The 26,165-nt window shown below is 37.6% G+C and overlaps 1 protein-coding gene across 2 annotated transcripts; it reads left to right on the plus strand.

Annotated features, from left to right (window-relative positions):
- Positions 1 to 5,323: 5,323 nt before the first annotated feature.
- On the plus strand, positions 5,324 to 25,483 carry Cyp4v2 (cytochrome P450 family 4 subfamily V member 2). Of its 2 annotated transcripts, none has more exons than XM_004853049.4 (11): positions 5,324 to 5,615; positions 9,403 to 9,515; positions 10,851 to 10,936; positions 11,715 to 11,905; positions 12,288 to 12,357; positions 13,621 to 13,747; positions 15,368 to 15,553; positions 19,800 to 19,902; positions 22,451 to 22,585; positions 22,685 to 22,861; positions 24,548 to 25,483. In XM_004853049.4, the coding sequence occupies exons 1-11, from the start codon at positions 5,402 to 5,404 to the stop codon at positions 24,748 to 24,750; spliced, it is 1,605 nt and encodes a 534-aa protein (XP_004853106.2). In that variant the 5' UTR covers positions 5,324 to 5,401; the 3' UTR covers positions 24,751 to 25,483. The 2 variants fall into 2 exon arrangements, with proteins under 2 accessions (XP_004853106.2, XP_004853105.2); XM_004853048.4 differs by having other exon boundaries at positions 5,325 to 5,615; positions 22,682 to 22,861.
- Positions 25,484 to 26,165: the final 682 nt, after the last annotated feature.

A 26,165-nucleotide genomic window follows, 5' to 3' on the forward strand; every position in this document is an offset into this window, starting at 1 on the left:
CTGTAGGCAGAGCCTTTAAGAGTTAATTAAGATTAGATGGGGTCATAGAGATGGAGCCCTCATGGTGTAATTAGGTCTTTGTAAGTCAAGGAAGAGAGACTTGAGCTGGCACATTCACTGTGTTTTGCCATGAATACCCCACACCACCTCAGGACTCGACAGAGTTCTTACCATGAGAGGCCCTCACCAGAAGCAACCTCTCAACTCTGGACTTTCCAGGCTCCAGAACTGTGAGCTAAATAAACTTCTGTCCTTTGTAAATTAACCTACTGTGTGGTATTCAGTTATAGAAACAAAAAAGCTGTCTAGGGAAGTGACCTTGAAAAGATCTGTTAGTGGAATGAACAAGAAAGCCTGCTTGCAGTGGGTACAAGAGAGGATAACAAGAGTTATGTAAGATAGTCATGGGCAAGTCTACCTTCAAAGGAGCAATTATGAGACCAACATATGATTTTCTCAATGGTGACAAATACTGAAAAACAATGGAAAATCATCTTTATGCTGAAGTTATTGCCAATTCAGAATTTTATACACAATGAATATATTCATCAAAACGAAGGCAGAAAATCTATGTCCTTAGATAAACCAAAACTGAGAATTTAATCATCAGCAAATTTTCATTAAAAAAACACTAAAAAAGAGCTCTTCACTTGGAAGGAAAATTATTCCAGAAGAAACCACAATGATGCAGAAATAAACTTCAGAATGGGTAAGTATATGGGAAAATACAGAAATGCTTATTGTATAAGATAATAAAATGAAATATAGATTTTAACATATATTTGGGAATGAGATGCTATAATACTAGCATAAAGCCAGGAAGGGTTTAAAAATTGTTACAGTGTTATGAATTCCTTGGATTATTCCATAGTATTTTTAGGTAGAATCTATAAGGAAGGATATGCAATGAAATCCTTAGGGTAATTATTAGAATAATAACCAAATGTTTAATTGATAAGCTAATGAAGGGAACCAGTGAAATTATAATATGTTTGATCTAAAAGAAATCATTAATTGGAAAAAGATACAAACATAAATAAATGAGCAGAACAAAGAATAACATATATTGAATAAAAATGGACCAAATAATCTGACTAAGGAACTAAGCTATTCAGCCCAAGTTAAAAAAAAGCAACTGAATAAAACTATGACTGAATACAAGATATTAGTAGAGAAAAATTGAAAGAAAAAAGATAGAAGGAAGATATACATTCATATGCAAAAAAGGAAGTTGGTGTGGTTTTACTAATAGTCAATAAAGACTCAAGCTGATTTCTAGTGATTAGCCAGCATATTTTACAATAAAAAGGCTTATTTTCATAGAAAGATGTGACAATTCTAAATGTACATATCCATATCACAGACTTAAATATATAAAACAAAACTGCCAAGTAAGAATAAATAAATCCATAATTATAAAAGATCTTAATCAATTTTAAAGTTAACAGAACACACAGGCATATAAACGAAGTACCACACTTGACAAAATTTACACATATAAAATGCTGCAATAAAAAATGACAGAATACACTGTCAAGTACGCATGGAATACTTAGAAAAAATAGACCCTATATTAATGTGAAGCAACTCTTAGCACTTTTCAGTAGACTGAAGTTACTCAGTATGTTCTCCGATTGAGAAGAATTAAACTAAGAGTATTAGAAAGATAAACAGAAAATCCACCACTGTATGAATGCTAAACAATATAATTCTAACCAACCTGTGAGCTAAAGTAGAAATCACAATAGAAATTATACAATATTTTGAGTATAATAATAGTGAAAATAAAATACATCAAAGCTTGTTGAGGTATACGCCAATGTTCATAACAGCATTATCAACAATAACACAGAGCATTATCAACATTATAACACAGCATTATCAACAATAACAACAATAACAAATATCCTTCAAAGATAAATAGCTAAACAAAAAATGGTATATACATAAATGAAATATATTCACCCTTAAAAAGAAACAAAATTCTGATATATGCTACAACATATATGAACCTTGAAGGTATTATGCAAAGCAATATGTGTCAAAAAACAGCATACTGCATGGCTCCACTTACCTAAGGTACCTGGAGTGGTCACTTTCATAAAGAAGAATACAAATTAACCAGGGCTGGGGTGGGGGGGAATTGCAAAGTAAACTCAAAGCAGGATAATTTCAATTACAAAGATAAGAACAAAAATCAATAACATTAAAAATTCAGCCATGAATCACTCAACAACATGGCAAAACCCATGTGCACCCCTTGTCTTTCACCATGTGATGCTATGTGCTGCCTCAGGACATGTCAGCAAGAATCTTGGTGTGGCCTCTAGATCTCGAATCTCCAGAATTTTGAGCCAAAATTAACTTCTTCTCTTTATAACTTAATCTGTAGAATTGTGTTATTAACAACAGAAGATGGACTAATACCCCTAGTGACATTGTAGTCATCTTAGTTTTTGTAAATACACTTCACCATGTTCACACAGCTAGTAAGTCTTCTAATGACATTTCTCAGCATGTATCCTTGTTAAGAGCTTGCAACTGTTGTGGGTAGATAGCCTTCACAGCAGCAATGCAGTTGTTCCCTAGATAGGGTCCTGTAACATTTCATGGTGGACATTCAAAAGTACAACACTGTGCACTTTGTTGGCACAAGGCTTTCCTGTGAAAAAAAATTTTTACACATTTCTTACACTCTCAGCCATCTGACTGTGGTTTTGTCTGAAATTTTAACATTTCAAGGCAGTATGAGAAGAGCCCTTGTTTGCTAAGTATAGAAAGATGACAAAGAGAACAAACGCACAAGACTTTTATTTGCCCTCCCCACCACCACCAGGTTTTCAGGATCCATTCTTCCTCACTTACAGACTGCCTTCAGAATCTCTTAGAGATAAAACTTCTGAGCCTGGCAGTGTCTGAAGTTTGCTCTACCCTCCCTGTGCACACTGCCTGGCATGGCTCACTGCCAGTGACCCTGTGCTCCAAGGAGGGACCTGATGACTTCAGAGTCCTCACACTCTTCCCTGCTTTGGAGCATGGCTTAGCCCAGGCCCTTGATTGCTGCTTCTTGCAGCACAACCCCTTCTGCATTAATGAGGGGATAGGTTATAAATTATAGGCCTTGTTTTGTCCACAGAGATTGGCAAAGTCAGACAGAAGAATATCTTAGACTTTTATAGCTATGACTGACCTTACAGCTCAGCCTCAATCTTTAAGGGAGGAGGAAACTAAAGCCCACAAGACATACTTAGAAGTATTTGTTAGACCCAGCGAGAGAGAACCAACCAGTGACCAATATTAAATCCACACAGGAGTTTATTACCTGCCGGACCCGAGCAGAGCGTCCGACTCGAGCCCCGACTGGGGGAGACAAACATGTTTTATACACCTTCCAGGCCAACAGTTTCTAGGCCCCCCTATGGGACAGAACTAGCAAAGCAAGCTAAAGGTACGGAAGTGGAACTTCCTGCCGTTAGAACATTTGTAAAACAATAGTTGATTAATTGCTGTTTCTAAAGAGACTTTCTAAGGGGAGGAGTTTTCTAAGCTTCCTCCTTCTGAGTTCATCTAAAGGGCAGACAGGTGGGTCAAGCAGCCATATGGAGTCTGTTTTGCTAACTAGGGTCCTTCAGTATTAAATACTTTTTTATTTCAGAGCTGAGGACGAAAGCCAATGCCCTCCACATGCACCCTGTCACTGAGCTGTATTCTCAGCCCAATATATTTATTTTTAAAGAATTCTTAAAGTGACTAGACAGTGTAGAGATGAGCAAAATAAAGTGTAAGTCCCCTCTCTCCATCCCACTCCACAATGTTGAACAGTATTTTTCTTTTCAGTTGTCACCCTAGCTTTAAAGAAAGTAACTTTTTCTCCCAGATACTACATCACCTGTGTCTGCTACTCTTTTGTTGTTTTTTTTCTTTCACTTTTTTAACCATATATTTCATTAATCTCTTCCTATGTCAGCACATACGGATGCAAAAAAAGAAAGAAAGAAAGAAAGAGACTAGAAAAGCCCTAGGTATGTTTTTGAGAGGCCTTGCAGGTGGCTGCAAGCAACCTATACAAGAAAATCAATACATTTAGCAGCATCTGGAACATTTTTCCGATTTCATCTCCCTTTGTACTTAGTGCTTAAAGACCAGCTCCTAAGAGAGGGACACTCAGTCTAAGCCCTCGGTAAAAAGTATCAAGTGTGGAAAAGGGAATCAATCAGGACTGAGCACTTCTGCTAGGAGGAGAGAAACCAGTATTCAAGCAGCATGGTCTCTGGGCAGAATTAGAGCCTCCTCACTACCTCAGTGCTTTGTCTTAGCTCCATTCCCCATCCCACCTCCTGACCTACGAGGATGGAGCCCAAGATACTCTACCACCGAGCTACACGCTCAGCTCAGTCTCCCCTTCCCCGCTTGACATAGGGTCCCACAAATTATCCAGGCTTACATCAAAGTTGCAGTTCTCCTGCCCCAGCCTCCTGAGTAGGAAGGAGGCTGAGGATTGCAGCTGCACGGCTGCACACCCGGCCTTAACTCCGTTTCGAGCACATGCCATCCCTGCTGTTCCTTATCAAACTCTCCTTTCCTTGTATCCCTTATCCATCCCTCACCCCACACCCCCGTCCTTTCTCTTCTCCTACCCTTTCAATCCATGGCTCGGGCTTTCCTTGGCCTGTAGGCTATTTTGGCAAACACAGCATCACAGGTTCAAGAAGCTCTCCAGCGTCTCGCTCAGCTGACACACACTGACTGGCGGATCCCAAAGGTCGGGTCCCCAAAGCTCCTCTAAATCAAAGTAAGGCCGCTGCTACGAATGACCCTGATGCAGAAGCCAGGGTCCAACGTGTAGAGCAGCGCTTGCAGGTTGCTCAGGGAACACTGAGCTTGGACCTCCAAAAGCTGAGTTTCAGTACAGAGGCCTCTTTATTTGGATTTATCAACAAACTGCTCAGGATAACCAAAATCCTTCCACGCTCAACAGCCTGACCCCATAATCCCACACTCAATCCACCCTGGCTGGTCCCAGGGCGCCCAAAGTGGTACGAGGTGAGTTCCAATTTCCATCCCGAAGCTGCCCAACATACGACCTCGATTCTCCCCATTTCTTCCTAAGCGCCGTCCCGTGCAATCGTGGCACCTCACAGAGCTGAGAAGCTGCTGGGGCTGTAACTTTGCGCCTGCACCAGGGCGACCCGCGCGCAGGACGCAGGTCTCTCGGCAGCTGCCAGGACCAACACCCTACCGGCGACAGAAGAAAGAAGGCCGCAGGCTGGCGCCCGGAGCCGCGTCCCCAGCTCCGCCTCTCGGCCCGGGAACTCCGCCCCCGAACCCCAAGACCGACTTCGCCGCCGCCCAGCGGACTCGCCGTCCCCACAGCCACCGGGATGAGGTGATCACCGCCGAGATGACGGGGCTCTGGCTGGGGCTGGTCGCGCAAAAGCTATTCGTCTGGGGCGCGGCGAGCGCCGTCTCCCTGGCCGGCGCTACCCTGCTCCTCAGCGTCCTGCAGATGTTAGCAAGCTACGCGCGGAAGTGGCTGCAGATGAAGCCCATACCGACCGTGGCCTGCGCCTACCCCTTGGTAGGACACGCGCTGCTGATGAAGCCCAACTCCACGGGTAAGGGGTCGCGCCCAGGCGGTAGGGGAAGACTGGTGGGCCCCGTACCCTCCCTCCGGGAGCCACACTGGGGGTCCGCATCCGCCCCCTCCCCAACGGCCTAATTTTTCAGCGGCTGGAACTCCAGAACTGGAGGCGCTGCTAGGAGAATCTGTAATTTGCTAGAGAGTGGAATCCCAAATCCATCCAGTTTTCCTTTTGACACCTGTAGAAATGGCTCATGCCCCACTCATGCAGTACCTAACCTTTTCTTTACGTATAGCAGAATACAGTGTTTACGCGCTCCTGGCTTTCTGCTTCCTTCTGTAGCTGCGCAGATCTCAAAACACTGTCTTTTCTTCAGTCTTGGCTTGTAAAAGAAACTCTCCCAGAACCTCACAAACACCCCCAAAACTTAATGCCACGCTCCTCTCCCGCTCTGTAAAGTAAGGGGTTCTTCTGAGGTTTCAGTCCTCACCCTGATCCAGACATCATGTGACTTAACCCCTACATACTTTCATTCCTTCTTGACTTTCACAGTTTAACCCTCTTAAGGAGGTTTCATAGTAATAGTCGATAAATTGTGCTGGAACAGGTTTTCAAAAGCCTTGTTTATTAAAGAATGAGTTTTAAAACTTGAAATAATCTTTTAAAAAGAGATAGACCTGTTTTGTCCATATAAAAAAATCATTTTAAGTTAGAAAGGTCTCAAAAGTACCTGGTATTTGTAGTCTCCCATTAAGGTCAGTAAGCTACATCGGAGCACCTCACTTCTGTGGTGTATAAATTGGATACCCAGAACCCAAAACAAAATGACATTTTAAAATGGACTCTAACCAAAACCCCGTTCTTTTTCAGGTTTATTATGAATAATTGTTTTACAGGCTGGGCATTACCTCCAAAGCTTGAAGGATTATTTCATTTTCATTGTTTCCCCAGATAAAAATAACACTGTCATTTCAACTTCACAAGAGTAAGATGAGGCCTCATGAGAAAGTGTTCACTGAACTATTGTCTGGTAGAACAAATCCAAGTAAACATTTTCAACCAAGTATCAATGACTAATGGTACAAGTAACCTGAGAGCACATTTAAATATATGAAAATCACGTTGATAAAAATCATCTTGATTAATATAAAATCAGAGCTAACCTCCCTTTAACCCTAAGACTTTACAGTTTTAATAATTGTGTAGAAATACATTCTCCCTATGTCCATCATAATGCCAAAAGACACAATCTCAAATTTTGTAATCCCAATTGTTGAAATACTGAAAGATCAAAGTCTCTGAAGTCTAAAATTCCCAAAATCACAGCTGTGAAATATTCAAATCCCAAATGCTGAAATCCTGAAAGCCAAAATCCAAAGTAAAAAATCTTACTGAAAAAAAGGCTACATAAAAAGGATGGAAAGCCAAATTCTGGGGAAAGGATGAATGTTTCTGGTTCTACACAGAACAGTTGCATCATGTTAGGAAGAATGAATAACTGGAAACGGAGTACAGCATTGTTTTGTATGTTTCTGTTTCCAGAGAAGATTGGCATGTGAATATCAGTGGATTAAGGAGAGAAGATCCAAGCTCAGTGTGGGTACAGACCATCCAATCTATAGTGGCTCAGAGGGAACAAATATAGAAGGCAAATGGGTCAGTTTCTGAGAGCTGGGACAGTTTTTTCTGCTGCCTTGGACATACAAACGCCCAGCTTATCAGCCTTCAGGACTTAGGCCAGTACTGGCCTCTGCCATCCCATTTTCTATGCTATGCATTTCATCTTTGCATCATTTCTAGTACAGTGTAAATTGTACAAAGACTCAGAGCATTCTAACATTGTAATTCATTTTATGTATTTTTTGCACATTTTGGCTTAGCAAAAGCTCATTATCACAGCGTTGACTTTGTGTGTAAGCACTGTGGGTGTATATGAAAACATTGAAACACCCTCAGTAAATAAAAAGGTGTCTTTTTTCTAATATCTGCATCTGTGAAATATAAAATTTTTGAGATCTCAGCCCTTTGTACAGATGCCTATGTTGTGATGACTCACCCTTGTGGTTTTTGATCTGTCTTTTCACAAAACTTAAGTTGTCGGTTACAGTATTTCAGGTGCTAGCAGATATAAAGTTGGATGTACACATTTACCAGCCATACTGATAGGTGATTATACATTTTGCTCTTTGATCTATTTTCATATGAGTACAGTTTGACTGCTCATGACTGTTAACTGTACCTATGTGGCTGTCATTAATATACCTCAGTGTTTTTGTTATTGCAAAAACATTATGCCATTATTATTTATTTTATTGTGCAAAATGGTTTATGAAGTGTTCTGTCATGTTTTTGTTTCTCAAATCCCCTTTTAAAAATATAAATGTATGTTAAAGAATTTAAAAAATTATTTTTCCAGAATTTTATTTTCAGGATTTTAACCTTACAATACTTTGGAATTTAGGGATTTTAGACTTTGAGTATTTTGATCTTTTAGGATTTCAATATTTGGGACTATAGAGTTCATAATAATGTCTTTTATGACATAAACCTAGATTCTCCGTCTCAGCTTTATTCCTAGAAAGTGATACATTTAAAGAATCTCATCATATATTGAGAAGGGATTCCAAGAATTAAAATCTCTACTGAGAACACAAGTTTTAAAACAAACTGTGAGCTAATTGTACTATTTAAGGTAATTCTTTGTGGAATGACTTTGTGAGGAGAATGATGATATTTTTTCATTTACAAAGGGACTTTTTATTTGATCAACAAGTACTGGATTTTGGCATTATGGAACTGTTGCTTAGTTTCCAACTTTGTAACTGTATTTGAGAAATTATTTAAAACTCTCTAAGTCAAAGGAGGGTTTTTTCATCATTTTATTTATAAAAGAAACTATTATAGAGTTAAATTTGTAAGGATTAAATTTAATGCAAGGAAAGTTTCTAGATTACTGTCTAACACTTGGCTAGGATAAGTCCTTTAATTGCCAGTCAAACATTTACTGAAGCCCTGCTTTGGATCCATCACTGAGCTCAGCAAAGTTGGGAATATGAGGCTATTCTAAAATACAGTCCCTGTACTAAGTTACATTATTTCTATACAAGAGACTAAACCTTCCATTCTGTGGCCTAAGCTTGAATTCTGGCTCAATAATCTCACCTGTATCATTGCATGTGGCTTCCTCTAGCTTCTAAACTCTGACTTGGTGCTTCTCCAGTCCATTGTGTCAATGCCTGCTTTCCCCAGCTGTGCCCAGCTGTGTCCAAAGCCCTGACCTCAAACCACAGATTCAAACTTCCCACTTCTTCCTGTTAGGCAGACCAAGGCAGGCAGTATATAAGCATGATGCCACATGTTTTGATACTGGTGGTTTGATCCAGCTCTTTTCATAGCAGTTTTGACAACCATTTTATCCAAGAGACATTCCAAGCCAAAGCCATGTGTAACGGTTAAGTTGCCATTCTAGAGTCTGAGTGCAAAGCCAAGTCCTGCCATTTTCTATCTCTGTGACACTGGGCAATGATGTTTTACAAGCGCACATCTGGCACAGCAAAACCTAATAATAATTATCATCTAATAACTAATATCACAATGTTGTATTTATTTGTGATGGAAAATATTATTTTGGAATAATTTTAGATCTATAGATAAGTTGCAAAAAATAGTAGAGTTCACATCTGCCCCCTCCCAGCCTCTTTTGATGGTAACATTCTACAGAATTAGTGCTGTATATCTACCAAAATGAGATAATAAACATTTTTCATTACTATTAAAATTTATTTCTTGATTGAAATTAAAATGAAACATTTTTTTCTAGAATTTTTTCAACAGCTTATACAGTACACAGAAGAATTCCGACACATGCCACTGCTGAAACTCTGGATTGGGCCAGTGCCAATGGTGGTCCTTTATCATGCAGAAAATGTGGAGGTGAGTATATCGTAAATAAGATATTTCACTTATATTTGATATTGTGAGAATACATGTAATAAATGTGCCCTTAAATTTCCTTTAACTCAGTACAAAGAGCATTTCATTAAATGTTTTAGGTTATGTAGGTTCCATTTAATGAATTCTAGATGTAGTGAGACTCTTGAAGAGACTAAAACTCTCCATCTATCTTTGTACATTTGTAAGTTCTCAATATATTTGCTCTCCTTTTTTGGAAAGTCTCTAGAAGGATATGCCTGTTTAGAACCATAAGTAGATTATTCCACAAGGCTGGCACTTGTTGTTCACCACACACACTTGTAATATTTCAAAATATGACTAATTAAATATGGTGCTTCTCTTGTGGTGCTCAGGGTCTCATATAATAGCAGTGAAAATCTTATTTTGCATTTAAAGGGGAATGCTAACGTGATGTTTACAGAATAGACATTATTAGTCCCTGCTGTTGAAATTAGTCCTAGGAAAGTTTGTATTTATTATTGTTCCACTGGGAAACTATCTTGGTAGTATGATGAGAAAAGTATTTGGATTTGGGTCAGGGAGTAAAAATGTGACAGAGCTTCTCTTCATGGAACAAAATTAAAAAAGAATTTCTTGGGGCTAGTACTGGAACAAGTCTTTCTTGGTCTTTGTGATAAAAATGTGGGAGTTTTTCTTGTACCACACTCCAGAATCCTAGTTCAGGGAAGGTAATGAGGGAAACAAGGCGTAGGATTCTGGCTGCTGTAGACCTACTGAAGTTGGTTTGATATTAAGATAGAGATCTGTCCAGAATGGAGGAAGCCTGGGGAGCATTCTGTACTCCATCTTAGATGCTCATCTCTTCTACTTAGCTTCAACTGTAGGCAATTCCATCACATTCATTGTTTTCAATGGTAGCTATATGCTGGAGACACTCAAATATGTTACTCTAGTTTAAATTTTTATCCTGAGCTTCACAGCTGCTTTCAGACCTTGGAAACCTGCATACCTCAAAATCAGCATGCCTGAAGAGAATCTCGTGATGTGGTCCTCCTCCAGATTTCCCTACCCTCTTCTCCCCGACCTCATTTAATGTTTCTACTTGCCTCCAAATTTATGGCAAGAATCAGGGAATTATTTTCTCCTCAACTCCACTTAATTCCCCAAACTGAATGACAGATATATATGTTCAAAACTCTGATTGGATTTCTTTGAGGCATAAGAATGAAAATGAACTTCAGAGAAAATAATGGTTTTGAAATACAAAATATAGTTGTATACCAACTAAATTTTCCTATAAATGAAGTTGTTTTGATGTCTGTATATGTCTCATTTTTTTTCCCTCTACCTAAGGTAATTTTAGCTAGTTCGAAGCAAATTGACAAATCTTTTGTGTACAAGTTCATACAACCATGGCTTGGTTTAGGACTTCTTACAAGGTAGGTCGGTGTAAATTTGTAAATAGTTACTTCTGTGTGCAAATTGTTTTTTCAGGAATTGACAAAAGATAGTTGTTCTGTAGCAAGACTGCCCTCAGGAAGGAGGAAAGATGCTAGAAGGGGAGGTCCAGTTAACTGCGGGTCTTGGATAGATAGAGGTTCGAAGTGTCTGGTCATCTCCAGTCATTGTATTCAATATTGACGACCAACAATGCTCCAAAAAAAATTAGGAGGTCTCAGTGTTCAAGTGCAGTAAAGCAAAAGAATATCTGGAGCAGGGAAATTTGGCAAAGGCAATGAAAAAAGGCAGTCAACTTCAGAGAAGTATATTGAACACAGTGACTTCAAACCTGACCTGGCATCCAAAGATAGGACTGCATCTTCTAAGAGGGCCCAGTAAGAGAAAAGCAGGTCCCTTATAAGGACTTTGGAGAATTCAAAAACAGTGAAAATGGAAGTAGAGTCATGGAGCAAGTGGACATCTGAGAACTGAAGTATCAATGGGGGAAGAAAAAATTCTTAATTTTAGAAACGCAGAACCTACAAATGAAGAGCAATTCTTACTTTATGGCTGCTATTTTAACTATTAATATCATGGAACAGTGTTCAAAATATCTATATTTTGTAACTACTTGTTAATATTTGGTATGTTTGTCTTGCTGCTCTGACCAAAACATTTGAAAATCTGCAGATAGAGCTGTTTTAGAGTTTTTCTGGCTTAGGTACATTTGTGCTTTGTTTTGGATGAGACTTCTCTTTTATTTGTAACCATTTCTAGTACTGGAATCAAATGGCGCTCCAGGAGAAAAATGTTAACGCCCACTTTCCATTTTACAATTCTGGAAGATTTCTTAGATGTCATGAATGAACAAGCAAAAATACTGGTTAATAAGCTTGAAAAACATGTTAACCAAGAGGCATTTAACTGCTTTTTTTATATCACTCTTTGTGCCTTGGATATAATCTGTGGTAAGTCTGATTAATTTGTATCTAACTTCATGGCATAAAGATAAAATAGACCAAATAGAAAATAACATTGGGAAGAGAAATGAAAAAATTGGAAAGGACATAGAACTCAAGTTGATACAACTGATAAGTTGTCCACTGAGGAATAGCAGCCACTCATAGGGCAATGAGCAGAGCCAATTAGCTGGGAAGGTCAAAGGGAAAGAAGAACAGGAGCATGAAGTGGGAGAAGCAGCAAATACAAGAAGAACAAATAAAGGAGAAAAATAATTCTCAAATGTAGCAGAGAGGAACAAGATTTTGCCTTTTCCAGTGTTCGGCACTGTAAAATAAGCAAAAGATATGTGCATGAATTGAATGGTTGCTTCTCCTCCATATTTTATAGAAACAGCTATGGGGAAGAACATTGGTGCTCAAAGCAATGAAGATTCCAAGTATGTCCGTGCAGTTTATAGGTAAATGGAATTCTTTCCATTAGTCTTTAAATTGTTGAGTTGGACTTTAAAAATTATGGCTAATTATTTGTGTTTGTGTTGTACCTTCGTATTATTTCAAAACAAACCATTAAACTAAAATTAAGCTCATAATTTCAGCATATATTTTGGCAGGGGAGGAATGGTTATGTAAATTATGGTATATCTAGGTTATGCAAAAATTTTAAATTATTACTTTTTTATATACTGAGATTATATTATGATGTGTGTTGTGATACATTATGATACTAATGAAAGAGATAAACAAGTCTTGTAGTACAATAACCACTACTATACAAAACCACTACTATATGTGTACGAGGAAAAAACCCAGAAGAATAATACTAAAGTATTAATCATTGTTCTGTGTATGAGTTTGTCTTTCTTGTTGCATTTTTGTATTTATTGATATTTATTTTCCTGTTCCATATTTTCTACACAGGGTAGGTATTGTTTGTAATGGAAGCAATCAGTTTTACTTTAAAATTGTAGGCAATTATTCAGCTACTAAGAAGCAGAGACAGGATTTGATTTGATATTTCTCATCTTTGTCTACTGTTCATTTCACTTCATTTTAACAAGTATTTATTGGCCATCTCTAATATACCAGTCATCACATACAGTGCTAACTGATTTGTATTGGTACCTAAAACATAATAGCATAGGAGACAAGCATTGGATCATCAAATATAAACTTAAGAATTGTAATACTTAGGAAGAAAAGAAAAAACTGATATTTAAAAAAAAGCAGGGATAGATTCTGTTCAGGAAAGGTCTCTGAAAAACTGCCCTCTAAGCCCATTCCGCAGGAGGCAATCATGTAGAAGACTTTCTGTCCCATCCCTGGGATTAGGAGGGAGTTGCTAGGGACAGCCATGCAGAAGAGGGCATCCAGATTTTCATCATCACTTAGATGACAAAAGTGAGCAGATGAATGGGTGGGTCTTAAAAAGAGGCTGGGCAGCCTTGGGAAGTTGAGAACTCACCATAGATGAACAAGCATAGAGACTAGATGCCATCTATAAGGATGTATTACAGTGGATTCTTCATTCCTCTGAAGAATCCATTATTTTTTAAGCTTCACTGGATGTGTAATAGCCCATTCCTTCATTGTTTAGCCCTAAGCTTGAGAGACTAATCAGCCTCATCCACATGTATTACCTTCATCAAGCCTAGACACCAAATAGGTACTCAACAAATATATATTTCTAATGTAAAATATGATGCATTTTTATTCCATTACAGGATGAGTGATAAGATTTTTCGAAGAATGAAGATGCCCTGGCTTTGGCTTGACCTTTGGTACCTTATGTTTAAAGAAGGACGAGAACATAAAAGGGACCTAAAGATCCTACATACTTTTACCAAAAATGTAAGCCATTTTTCTCATTACAGTAAAATATACATAACAAAAATTCACCATTATAACCATTTGAAGTGTATGATTCAGTGGCATTGAGTACATTCACAATGTTGTACAGCCATCATCACTATTTCCACAAATTTTTAAGCCCATGATTTTTTGTTTTGTCAGTATATACAATATAAAACCATAAAGCCTGTGACTTATAAAATGAAAGTTAAATTGATGGAAAAAATTAGTGTAAAAAGTGAGCAATATGATTACATTTAAATTATATATTCAGTTAATATTAAGTGCCCACTAAGTGCCAAACACTGTACCCAATGAATAAGATGTGTATGATCCCTCCATATCTAGATTCATCTAATAGGGGAAGTTATCCATAAACAAATTATAACAAAATATGACGTTGGCCATGAACATTTCATTGACAAACAGGGTGCTGTGTAAGAATAAGGAAGCAGAGATCTGGGTATAAGAGTCTTCTGGAAAATATTTGGAGATGGCAATAGTTTTCAAACCAAAAGGCATTTTTTAAAGCATACCTTAATTTAGAAAAAAATAATTTTTCTACTATTTTATTTCCAAATGAAAAAACAAGAGATAAGGATTTTGATTTGAAGATAGTATACCAATCTTTTTGTCAAAATGTGTTTATGAAAACACCAAGCTTTGGTTGAAAATACACATCAAGTTACAACTTAAATATATTTAAAAAGTACCTATATGAACATATTCTTTCTTTACTGTAAACTTTGGTTGAAATGCATTGGAATTGCATTTCGTCAGGAAATTGTAGGAGAACACCAAATAAGTTGTAAATTTTGTCAGTTGCCTGATAGGAAAAATAAAATTGAAATGTGTAATCAAATGTATGGACTTTAATTGATGTATTCATTCAACAGATATCTAATGAGCATTCTTAAAATGCCAGTGGGTGTTGTACAGTTTGGAAATATATCAAGGAACAAAAGCAAATGTGCTGCCACATGGAAGGTAGCATTTGAGTTGGAGGAGAAAGATATTGAATAGTAAGTGTAGTACTTTGTCAGGTGTAAGTGAAAAAGGAGGCTTGGAAGGTAGTGCCAGGGATTAGGGTAGCAGTGATCAGGCAGAGTCTCTGAAATGGTGACACTGAGCAGAGATCTGAAAGAAGGGAAGGAGCCAGCTATGTAACCATGGGAGGCAAGAATATTCCAGGGATACAGAATGGCATAAAAGTGGACAGATGAGTCAAGATGCTGTTTTTTTTTCTTCTAACACAACACAGAGTAATTAAGTCATCTATAATTAGTTTCTTGCATAATGGTTGTATTTACTCTACCACTTAAACTTTTTCTCATTAACTCATTCAAATTTCTAGGGTACTATTTAGTATAGTATGACTCTATTCTTACTAGAAAGATTACAAAAATAGCACTTGAAAATTATGCATTTGTCTGGTGTTAAATTTGTTTTTAATAATTTCATCAAATAATGCCTTAAATGTTAACAGGAGGCTTACATTTTCACAAGAGCCTAAATTGTCATTGAAATGGAAAGAACAAGAAAAGCTTTAGAAAATAAAATTGTCGCTAAGGCCTTATCAACATCCAACAACCTCATGTGATTGTCACTTAAATCATATAGGTCATTGCTGAACGAGTCAATGAAATGAAGACAAATGAAGAAAGTAAAGGTGCTGACTCGGGTCCTGTCTTCTCCAAAAAGAAGGGCAAGGCTTTTCTTGACTTACTTTTAAGTGTGACTGATGATGAAGGGAACAAGCTAAGTCCTGAAGATATTCGAGAAGAAGTTGACACCTTCATGTTTGAGGTATTTTGTATTTTCAGGTGATTTCTAGGTACCATTAAGAAATTCCTTGCCTCTGAGAGTAGCTCCAGGGTAGAGCACTTACCTAGCATGGGAGGACCCCTGTCATTTCCAGCCCTGCAAAACCAAAAAACAGGCAAGTTGCAGTCTGTTTAGAATGTTTAGCATAATTTTAAAAAATGTAACCAGTGTTAGAGTAGTACAGTTAACTGAGGAAGATTTATTATATTATTATCAGAAATTAAAATATTCAAGAACCTGAGTTCTTCAGTTGAAGGATCAACTTCCTTCTTCAGAACAAGATTTTGGCTTTTAGTGGCTACACAACTATACACATTCTTTCTCAATAAAATCTAAGGTTTGTCAGATTTTCTCCAAGCAGAAGAGCAGCCAGAAATTACTCTCAGTTCTCTATATTGCTTCATACTTTCTTTTAACCTCCCAAACCCACAAGTCCATCAACTTTCTCCTTCTAAAGTTTTGACAAATGAGCTCTTTAGCTACTGCTATGAGCTGCATTAGCCAAAGAGGGAAGTAAGGATCCTCCAGTAAGCCAGGCATAATATTGAATGCTTGTAATCCCCGCACTCTGGGAGGCTGAGCCAGGAAGATCACAAGTTCGAGCCTAACCTGGGCAACTGAGAGACTCAGTGAGTCTCTGTCTCAAAACAAAATAAAATAACCGTGCAATGCTGGGGATGTTGCTCATTTTGAAGGCCCTAGGATCTATCCCCAGTACTGCATTAAAAAAAAAAACAAAAAACCTCCAATAGAGAATCCAACTAGTTTGTGATTCTGAAATAATTTCTCCTTTAAGTGGAAGAAAGTAAAATGTGCCCATATTTTCAGTGACTCATTGTGGTAGCTGTTCCTCCTGTAGCCATCTGGGTATATTATGAATGCATTCTTTTAAAATTTAATTTAATTTTTGACAAATAATAATTGTGTGTATTCTTGAGGCATGAGGTGATGATCAAATCAGATTAACATATCCACCATCTTCACCATTTGTATTTATTTGTTTTGAGAACATTTAAAATTCACCCTTTTAGCAATTTTGAGCTATATAATACATTGCTATCAATTATAATCACCAAATTGTGCCAGAATTTATTCTTCTTGTCTAACTGAAACTTTGTGCCCTTTGACTAGTATCTCTGCTTTCCCATGTACCTCCTCACAGCCAGCCTCTGATAACCACCATTCTACTCTCTGCTTCTGTTAAAAAAAGTTCAACTTTTAAATTTTCCATATATAAGTGAGACCATGTGCCATTTTTTTCTATCCTGGCTTATTTCAATTTGGATAATGTCCTCTAGATTCTTGTATGTTATCACAAATGACAATTTCTTCTTTTTTTAAAGGTTGAGTAGTACTTCATTATATGTACACCCCATTTTAAAATTTAGTCATTTGTTGATGGCCATTTTGGTTGCACAGTCTACAGGCTCAATGCAATTTCTATTAAAATTCTAATAACGTTTTTCAGAGAAATAAAAATTTCTAAAATTTGTATGGAACCACAAAGAAACCCTGAAATGCCAATGCAATCTTGAACAAAAAGAACACTAGAAGCATATCACCTGACTTCAAAATATACTATAAAGCTATAGCAATCAAAATAGCATATTAGTGATATAAAAACGGACATATAGACCAATAGAACAGAGTAAAAACCCCAGAAATAAATCCATGTATTTATAACCAACTGATTTTCAATCAAAGTGCCAAGAATACATAATAGGGAGAATCTTCATTAAGTAGTCCTGGAAAAATTAAATATCCACACTCAGATAAATAAAAATGAATGACCTTTATCTCTCCCCTTATACAAGAATTAACTCAAAGCAGATTAAAGATGTAAATATAAGATATGAAACTATAAAAATACTAGAGGAAAACAAGTAAGGAGAACACTTCTTGAGATTGGTCTGGGCAGTAATTTCTTGGCTATGACCCAAAAGAATAGTCAAAAAGCACAAATAGACAAATGAAATTATGTCATGCATTCTTATTGAGTAAGGTTGTGAACTGTGAGCTAAAATAAACCTCTCTTCCTTTAAGTCGCAGGTATCAAGTATTTTGTCCCAGTGACGAGGAAGTGATTAAGACAGGTTCCAATCATTCCTGATCTATGTGTTAAAGAAAGAGATAAATTGAATCAGTGGTTTTAAACTTATTTGATAGGAGAGAATACTTTAATGAAAAGAAATCTTAAAACAGAAAATGGACATCTAAACTTGCTGAAAAGTAGAGCAGGTTCTGAGATCAAATCCCAGCCCTGACATGTATACAAGTATGGCCTCAGCCACCACACTTGACCTTTCTGAGCATCAGTATGCTTTATCTCTTTTGTCTTTTGCAGTGCTGGAGATTGAACCCCTGAGCTATATCCCCAACCCTGTAATCTTACTTTAAAAGTAAGGCCTCAGAACAGCCATGATTATTAGATTTTTTTTCAAGGAACACTGAGAATCATGCCTGGCATATAGGAAACATGCAGCAGACATTGGATATTATTATTTGATGTTGAAGTGGATATTTTTATATCTCTACCCTGCCCGAGTTCTCACACATACATGCAGGCACATACATATATTCACATTAATACACATTGGTACACATGTGTGTGTGCGTGCATGTCCATCTCACCTGTAATCTCTCATTCCCATGAAGACAGCCAGGCTAATGATCTCTTTCTTCTATCTCTAACATTATTTGACATTCTAATTCTCTTCTTACTTGACTAGAAGGCATATAATGTATAACTATTTATGGCCTCCTCCATTAGCTGGGTGCAGGCTAAGTTCAGGTCTTTTACGTACCAGGTTCCAGCCATTAAGTATTAAGCTGTTGGTCCTCCCCAGGCCACCAGTGTACTCCAGTTAACTCTGTGCTTTGTTCATTTTTCTTCTGCGGAGAGCAGATAGAATGAAATACTGTAGGAAGTTCCATAGACTTCAAACTTATACATGTGAGTCAGATTTCCACTCAAATTCAAGAAAAAACATTAAAAATGATTTAGCAAGAGCACTTCCTTACATGACTTAGTAGAGGATGGAGCGAAATTGCCTACATCTCATCTGGAGTTAGAGTAGGTTCTATAAAGGAACTTAGGTAAGATGGCAATATCAGAGACTGTTAGACTATATATTTTTAAAACTTATGTAATAGACCTCAAATAATTCAAAACCTGTTTTGATGTGGGAGATACTTGCCCAAAGAACAAAATATTACAATGAGCACTTACATTGCATAGGAAAATAGAAAAGTGAGATCTTCTGTGGAGGAGATGATTTTTTCCCTTTTTGTATTGAAAGCCTTATTCCTAAAGACATGATACAATTACTGATTTTCCTACACATTTTTCTCCTGAAGAGTTTACCGCTTTTGCATACAGAAAATTTCACCTAGTGAGATGAAGATAGTAGATAAGAAGCCAAGTCCAAAACATCGACTAGCTGGAGAACAGGGTTGTCTAGGATGTGGACATGAGTCTTTGAGGGGAGTCTCCTTACTGCAGGCCACTTCATGATAGTAGTGAGCAATAGCATGGGCTTTGTTTTGTTGTCATTCTGGCAATCAGTTCCTACATGTGCCTTCTACCAAGCTGTCTGGTCCTGGAGAAATTATTAGACATTTTTATTTTGCCACAGTTTTTATTCTCTAAAATATAAATAGTATTAATGAGTATATCCTAGAGTTTTTGTGAAGATTAATTGAATTAGCTTCTGCAAAGTACTTAGTATTTTGCTTAAAACTCAGCAAGCATTAAGTAGGCCACTTATCAGCTTCTTGAGGTGGTGAATATTTCTTAGATTCATACATGTATGCACCCAAACCCTTGGTGACCAGAATTAGCAGGTAAATTCTCCCTCACAGTAGAGGAAGGTAGAGAAGTACAGATCTGGAAGTTGGCTCATGAAAACCAGACATCTGTCCCTCTTAGAAAGGCCTGGCTCACCAGGATTTCCTGTATGGCTCCCTTCATTAGCACAGTCCAGCAACTTCCTGCAAAATGTGCACCATGGTGAGGCATTGAAATGTCATCACTAAGGACAGGCCTTTGCTTTTTAAGAGATTGTTGTGTTTGTTTCTCACAAAGATAAGATGCTGTACAGAAACAGTTTATGTCCTGTAGTTAGGCTACAGCTGTCAAATGTACAATGCAAAAGAATTAATGTAGTCACTCCTGATCTTCTCGATATATTTCTGCTTTTTTAAGCTACTTTTTTAAAAACAATTCTAGGGCCACGATACAACTGCATCTGCAATAAACTGGTCCTTATACCTATTGGGTTCTTATCCAGAAATCCAGAAGAAAGTGGACAATGAACTGGATGAAGTGTTCGGTATGTTTGACCCCTTCACTGATGAGATTTTAGATTCCAAGTGCACTGAAGAAAACATTATTCCTGCTCATCAAGGATGTGCAGAAGGACCTGTTCTAAGGACATTGTCTGAGGCAGGAAGGCTCCCATGCAGAGTCCTTTCCAGAACCTATCTTCTCTGTGAAGTCCTGTCCATTCCCTTAACAAGCATTTGTCCAGCTCCTGATATGTGACTGCCCTGGGCTAGATTCTGGGCATGCACAGATCCATGGGATTGACTTCAAGGATCCAACCGCTTAGTGGATAAAATAGGCACAAGTACACAAAGCTTCCCTTCATGGGCTGTGTCCTAGAGTGACATGAAAGACATGCTGTTTGGGAACACAGAGGAGTAGGTGGAGGAGCTCTTAGAAGGGTAAAGGAAAACTATTTCATGTGGGAACTATATCTGACCCCAAATGACAAAAAGAGGAGAAAGCTGATAGATAAATTTCTGTTATACAATAAGCAATCTGGAGCTAGAATTTTAAAGATGTCCCAGTGTCCCAGACTTGCTCTTTTCTCTTTCCCATTGTTACCATGTTAGCTTTTGTCTCCTTGATTGTTGTTCTAGGCATCATTCTCACCTTCAAAGCAACAAGAAAAGGGAGGTGGGGGTAAATGTTGTATTCATTTCCTATGGCAGCTGTAAAAATTCCACAAACTGGAAGGCTTAATGGAAATATATTCTCTCATTTTTCTGAACTCTAGAAATCTAAAATCAGTATCACTACCCTAATCAACATGTTCTCAGAGTTGCACTCCTTCTGGGAAAAAATCATCCCTTGCCTCTTAAACTTCTGGTGGCTGCTAACATCCCTTGGCTTATGGGCACATTATCCAAATCTTGGCTTATGGGTGGATGACTTCTTCCACATTGGCTTCTCGTGTGTGTGTAAGTGTGAGTGTGTGTGTTATAAGGATACCTGATGGCATTCAGAGTTCACCTAGATAATTCAGAATAATCTTCACATTTTAAGATCCTTGATTTAATCACTTCTGCGAGTCCCTTTTTCCAAATAAGGCAACATCCAAAGTTCCAGGAATCAAGACTTGGTATTTTGAGGGCCCATTATCAGGGGCTACCACAAGATTCTACCTTCAGTCTTATCCTTTTAAAAATCATGTGTCACATGGTTCTCCATAGCCAGAAAGTGAAAATGAAAACAGTTGGCTTAGATTACCAACAGTGTGGTATCTGATGGAGTTGCATAGAGAAAAGAAGTGGGAAAGGAAAACAGTAGTAGAGAAAAGGCATTCTAGAAAGAGAGGAGCCAGAGGAACAATGGCAAAGAAATGGGTAACTTTCTGGTTTCCAGGGCGATAGTGAATAGTGACTTTCAGGACACTTAGCACAATGTAGAATTCAGAGATGAGGTTGGAAAAACAGGTTTGCGTTCAGACAGTGTGAAGATTGGAATTGCATATCAAGAGATAAGACGTTTACACAGTGGAGACATCTAAACTTGAGCTTCATTTCTGTAGTCATTTTATTTTTTTCCATATCAGTTTTACTTTCTCTCAGGGTATCTCAAGGTGGGTAAGTTTGGTCTTCTAAAAGCTTGAATATGAGAAAATGAAAAAAATGGAAACAAACTCTTTGCAAATAGGGAGGGGTGGAAGAGCTGAAAGGAAGGCAGGGGAATGGGGGAAAAAAAGGAACCAAGTTAGAGCATGTGAAGGTACAAATTCTCAAAGATGAATGTCACTATTTTGTATACCTAAAATGTACCAATAAAATTAATAATTAAAAAAAAAAGCTTGATGGGCCAGGGATTTTGCTCAGTGGTTTTGCCTCCTGCTGTGCAAGCTCAAGGAGCCAAGTTCGATCCCAGGTACCAAAAATAAAAAAAAGCTTGAAAGTTTTTTTGAAGTGGGTCACATTTTTTATATCCTCTACAATTTCTGTCTCATTGCCAGCTTCATATTATTAATCTTGCATAAGTAGCAACACAATCTTTATTTCTAGAATTTCCAGTTCTGCATCTTGTCATATTATCTGCTTATTATGTTTCCTTTTTCCTAATGTATTACTTCTGAAGTTTTAAATTTTTTGAACAATTAATCTTTGCTTATTGAATTGTGTCAATTACTTTTAATATTTTTTAATTGAAGTAAATGTCACATAACATAAATTAAACATTCTAAAATGCAAAATTTACTGGCATTTAGAACATGCACAATGTGCTGTTGTCATCTCTACTTCTAAAATATTTTCAGCACTCCAAAAGGAAACCCTGTACCATTAAACAGTCATTCCTCCTTCTCCATTCCCCATCCCCTGCTGACCAACCATTTGCTTTCTGTCTTTATAAATGGAATCATGTAACATGTGACCTTTTCAACTTGGTTCATTTAATTAGCATGTTGTCTCATTTAATTTTGATTATGCATAATATTAGAACTTCTACTTCAGCTGAAGGTATTTAACATTTGACGTTTTGAGTCATGTATTCTTCTTTGATGCTTTCACTCCTCCCCAAGCCAAAAGAGTTCTTTTACTGTCATTTTGTACATTTTCGTTAATCAGGGAAATCTGATCGCCCTGTGGATTTGGAAGACCTGAAGCAACTTAAATACCTGGATCTTGTCATTAAGGAGTCCCTTCGCATTTTCCCTCCTGTTCCTTTATTTGCCCGGCGACTTAATGAAGATTGTGAAGTGGGTAAGTGTTTTATAATCAGAATAATCGGGAGAGTGAATTTTATCACTAATGTCTGTCTTGTTCTCTTCTTTTGACATGGTGTTTACTTCTTGCCAGCAGGTTACAAAGTTGTGAAAGGCACTGAAGCCGTCATTGTTCCCTATGCGTTGCATAGAGATCCGAGGTACTTCCCAAATCCTGAGGAATTCCAGCCAGAACGGTTCTTTCCTGAGAATGCACAAGGACGCCATCCATACTCGTATGTGCCCTTCTCTGCTGGACCTAGAAACTGTATAGGTTTGTATCCACTGGAATTGGTTTCACCTCTCAGGCCCATATGATAGCAGGTTTCTCGCAAGTATCTCTTTAAGATGTGATATGCCGTTACCTGTATACAACTGTCTTAAAAATACTGCTTCCTTTCTTCCTCCGCTTTAGAGTTTTAAAATATGATTGTCAGAAAATATAGTGATTTCCAAGGGATGCCCTTACAGAGTACTCCATATCGGGTGGCTTAAACAATAGAAATTAGCTTTTCACAGTTTTGGAGGCTAAAGTGTCCATAAAGCTGGTTTCTTTGAGGCTTCGTTCTTTGGCTCATAGATGGCTGCCTTCTCCCTGTGTTTTCACTTGGTCTTGGTGTGTGCCTATGTTCTTATTGTCTCAGTGTTTGTAGTAGGGTCTACCCTGATGGCCTCGTTTAACCTTAGTTAAGTTTAACTCTTTAATATTAACTACCTCTTTCCTCTTTTTTTTGAGTTACTGAGTATTGAACCTAGAGAATGGGGTGCTAAGCTTTATTCTCAGCCCTTTTTATCTTTTTGAAATAGGTTCTTGCTAAGTTGCCCAAGCTGAGTTTATCGTCTTCCTGCCTCAGCCTCTAGAGCAGTAGAGTTGTAAGGATTACAGGCAAGGACCACCATCCCTGGCCATTAATTACCTTTTTAAAGACTCTATCTCCAATATAATCAAAGTGTAAAATACCAGGGGTCAGAACATCCATATCTGAATTTTGGCTGGGGACACAGTTTAGCTTATAACATAAAGCATACTCAGTTTCATGGTAGAGTTTTAAAAAGTTGTAGATTTGGGAATAAAGTAGAATATAATTTATTATGATAAGAATATGTGATTATCTATTTAACCTAATTTTTGTGAGTGCTTTTAATAACTACATTTTTGCAAAACCAAAAAAAAGTATGGTTGCCATATGGCTAGTTGAAATACTTAAGCAAAATTAAATCACATCAACCATAGGTTGTAAGCACTTGGCTTTAGTATCTCTAGAATCCTGTATTTATGTGAATGTGGACATTAGTAAAATGAGGCCAGGTTGAAATGAGTGAATCTGAAGCGTATTTGGTGACTCTACTGTAAATTAAAGAGCCAAAAAAAAAGAGCACAGTATGAAATACTGATTCTCAACCTCGAAAGAGCCCAGGATTCATCTGAGGTACAGATGTCCCTTGTATCTCCAGGAAGTAGTCCCAGAATCTCCCACAGATACCAAACTTGCAAATGCTCAAGTACATTTGCTGTGGTATTTCCATCACATTCTCCCATATACTCTAAATCATCTCTATGTTACATACAATACCTAAAATAATGTAAATACTCTGCTAATATTTGTTATATTGCATTGTTTTGGAAATAATGAAAAAATTCTGTACATGTTCAGTACAGATGGAAATTGTAAAAATATTTTCTGTCTGCTGTTGGTTGAATCCCCGGATGTGGAACCTGTGGATACAGAGGACTGACTGAATACAGATTCCTTGGCCCACTGCATTATTCAGACACCCTGTGTTGGAACAGAAAAGGGTACTCAAAAATCTTCATCTTTAGCAAGCATCTCAAGTGATAATGATTCTCTTAGGGCCCACATGAAATCATAAAGTAATTTTTTCCTGTAATAGGGCTTATGATTTCTCACATTTGAATTGTATCTATGATTAAAGTGATGATATTTACATTAATTTGCAGGTCAAAAGTTTGCTGTGATGGAAGAAAAGACCATTCTGTCCTATATCCTGAGACAGTTTTGGGTAGAATCCAACCAAAAAAGAGAAGAACTTGGCCTCTCAGGAGAGTTGATTCTTCGACCAAATAATGGCATTTGGATTACATTGAAGAGGAGAAACCCAGATGAATCCCAACTCTGTACTCCAGCTGTGCCCTTATCATGAAAAAGATCTTTGGCGAAGAGAAATTTTAAATTTATGATTTATAGATCATGAGTTCAATATTCTGAATCAGCAGACCTAATTGTTTCCTGTCCCCAATGATCTTTGGATCCAGTGTACTAATAAGAGAGTTTCTTATTTTCATTGCCACCATAGATGTTACATTACACCTGATCTTGGCCTCCAAGGTACAATTAGCTGAGTCAGTACCAAAATAAACATACAAGTTTCTCAACCTAGGGATCAACAGGTCAATTAAATTTCATCTGATAGACTCAAAGTATATAATTGAATTGAAGCTTCAAAATATTTTAAAGTTATTCTGGTTGATTCAGGAATATATACTGATACGGAAAAGTTTTAGATAACTTAATGGATTGAATATTAAGGTAGTTGTAGGAGCAAAATAAGTAATGTGTTCTTTTAAGATTTGCTTTTCCCATAACTCCTTGTTTGTTTAAGGTGACAGTTATCTGACTCTAACCCGTAACTTCATTAACCTAATAAAGTTACCATGCCAGGGTGAATTTACAATGTATATGTGCCTATCTTGTGTCTGTGACTTGTAAATAGAAACTGGAATTGTATTTACACATCAAAGATCACTGGGGATGAGATAATGGCTAAAAAGGATATAAAATGGAAAACGCTGAATAAAGGGGGCTGGGATACTAGCCAGACTGGTTTCTGGCTTTCCTGCCCACTCGCGAGAAGAAATTTTATTATTTTATCTGTATTTTGGGTCTCCGTGTATTTCTTTCTGAGATTTCTGCAACAATACAAGGGGTGATCAAAATATACAGTGAATGCTTAGTTAAAAATACTACTTTTGCCCCTGCCTGGCAAGCTCCAAGTCCTCAGTTTGATCCCCGGTACCAAAAAAAATATATATTACTGCCTTACACATTGCCATTAATGTCCCCTCAAAATACTCTCCCTGACTTCAGACACATTTATCTCATTGTTGCCACTTTCTGAAGCACTTCTGAAAATCCTCTTTCATGGCTTTATGAGCTGTGATAAAAAATGTGGTGAATGTGGCTGCCATCCAATGGAAAAGCAGGCTCAGAATAACATTGCTATGTGCCCTTGCCACCTTATTTATCAGTTCTGGCACTGTGCAACTTCTGAATCACCCCCAAAATAAAAATGACTGTGGAATTAAGGATTTTGAATTGATTTAGTATAATGAGGCACCCAGGACAGTGCCACTAAAGGCACTCGAAGAACCCTTCCAGAACTGCTTCAGAAAGTGACAATGGTGGAATAAGTGTGTTTGAAGCAAGGGAAAGTGTGCTTGAGGGAGATTAAAGGTAATGTGTCTTTTTCTGAAATCATTTTTTTGTTTTACAACTTAAACAATTTGCTATATTTTTTTAAATCACAGCTCACATCACGTAATTTAAAATGGTGAATAG

This window comes from Heterocephalus glaber, unplaced genomic scaffold (assembly GCF_053883595.1).
Source record: "Heterocephalus glaber isolate CG9 unplaced genomic scaffold, H.glaber_assembly_v1.0 deba00001461, whole genome shotgun sequence".
NCBI lineage: Eukaryota > Metazoa > Chordata > Mammalia > Rodentia > Bathyergidae > Heterocephalus > Heterocephalus glaber.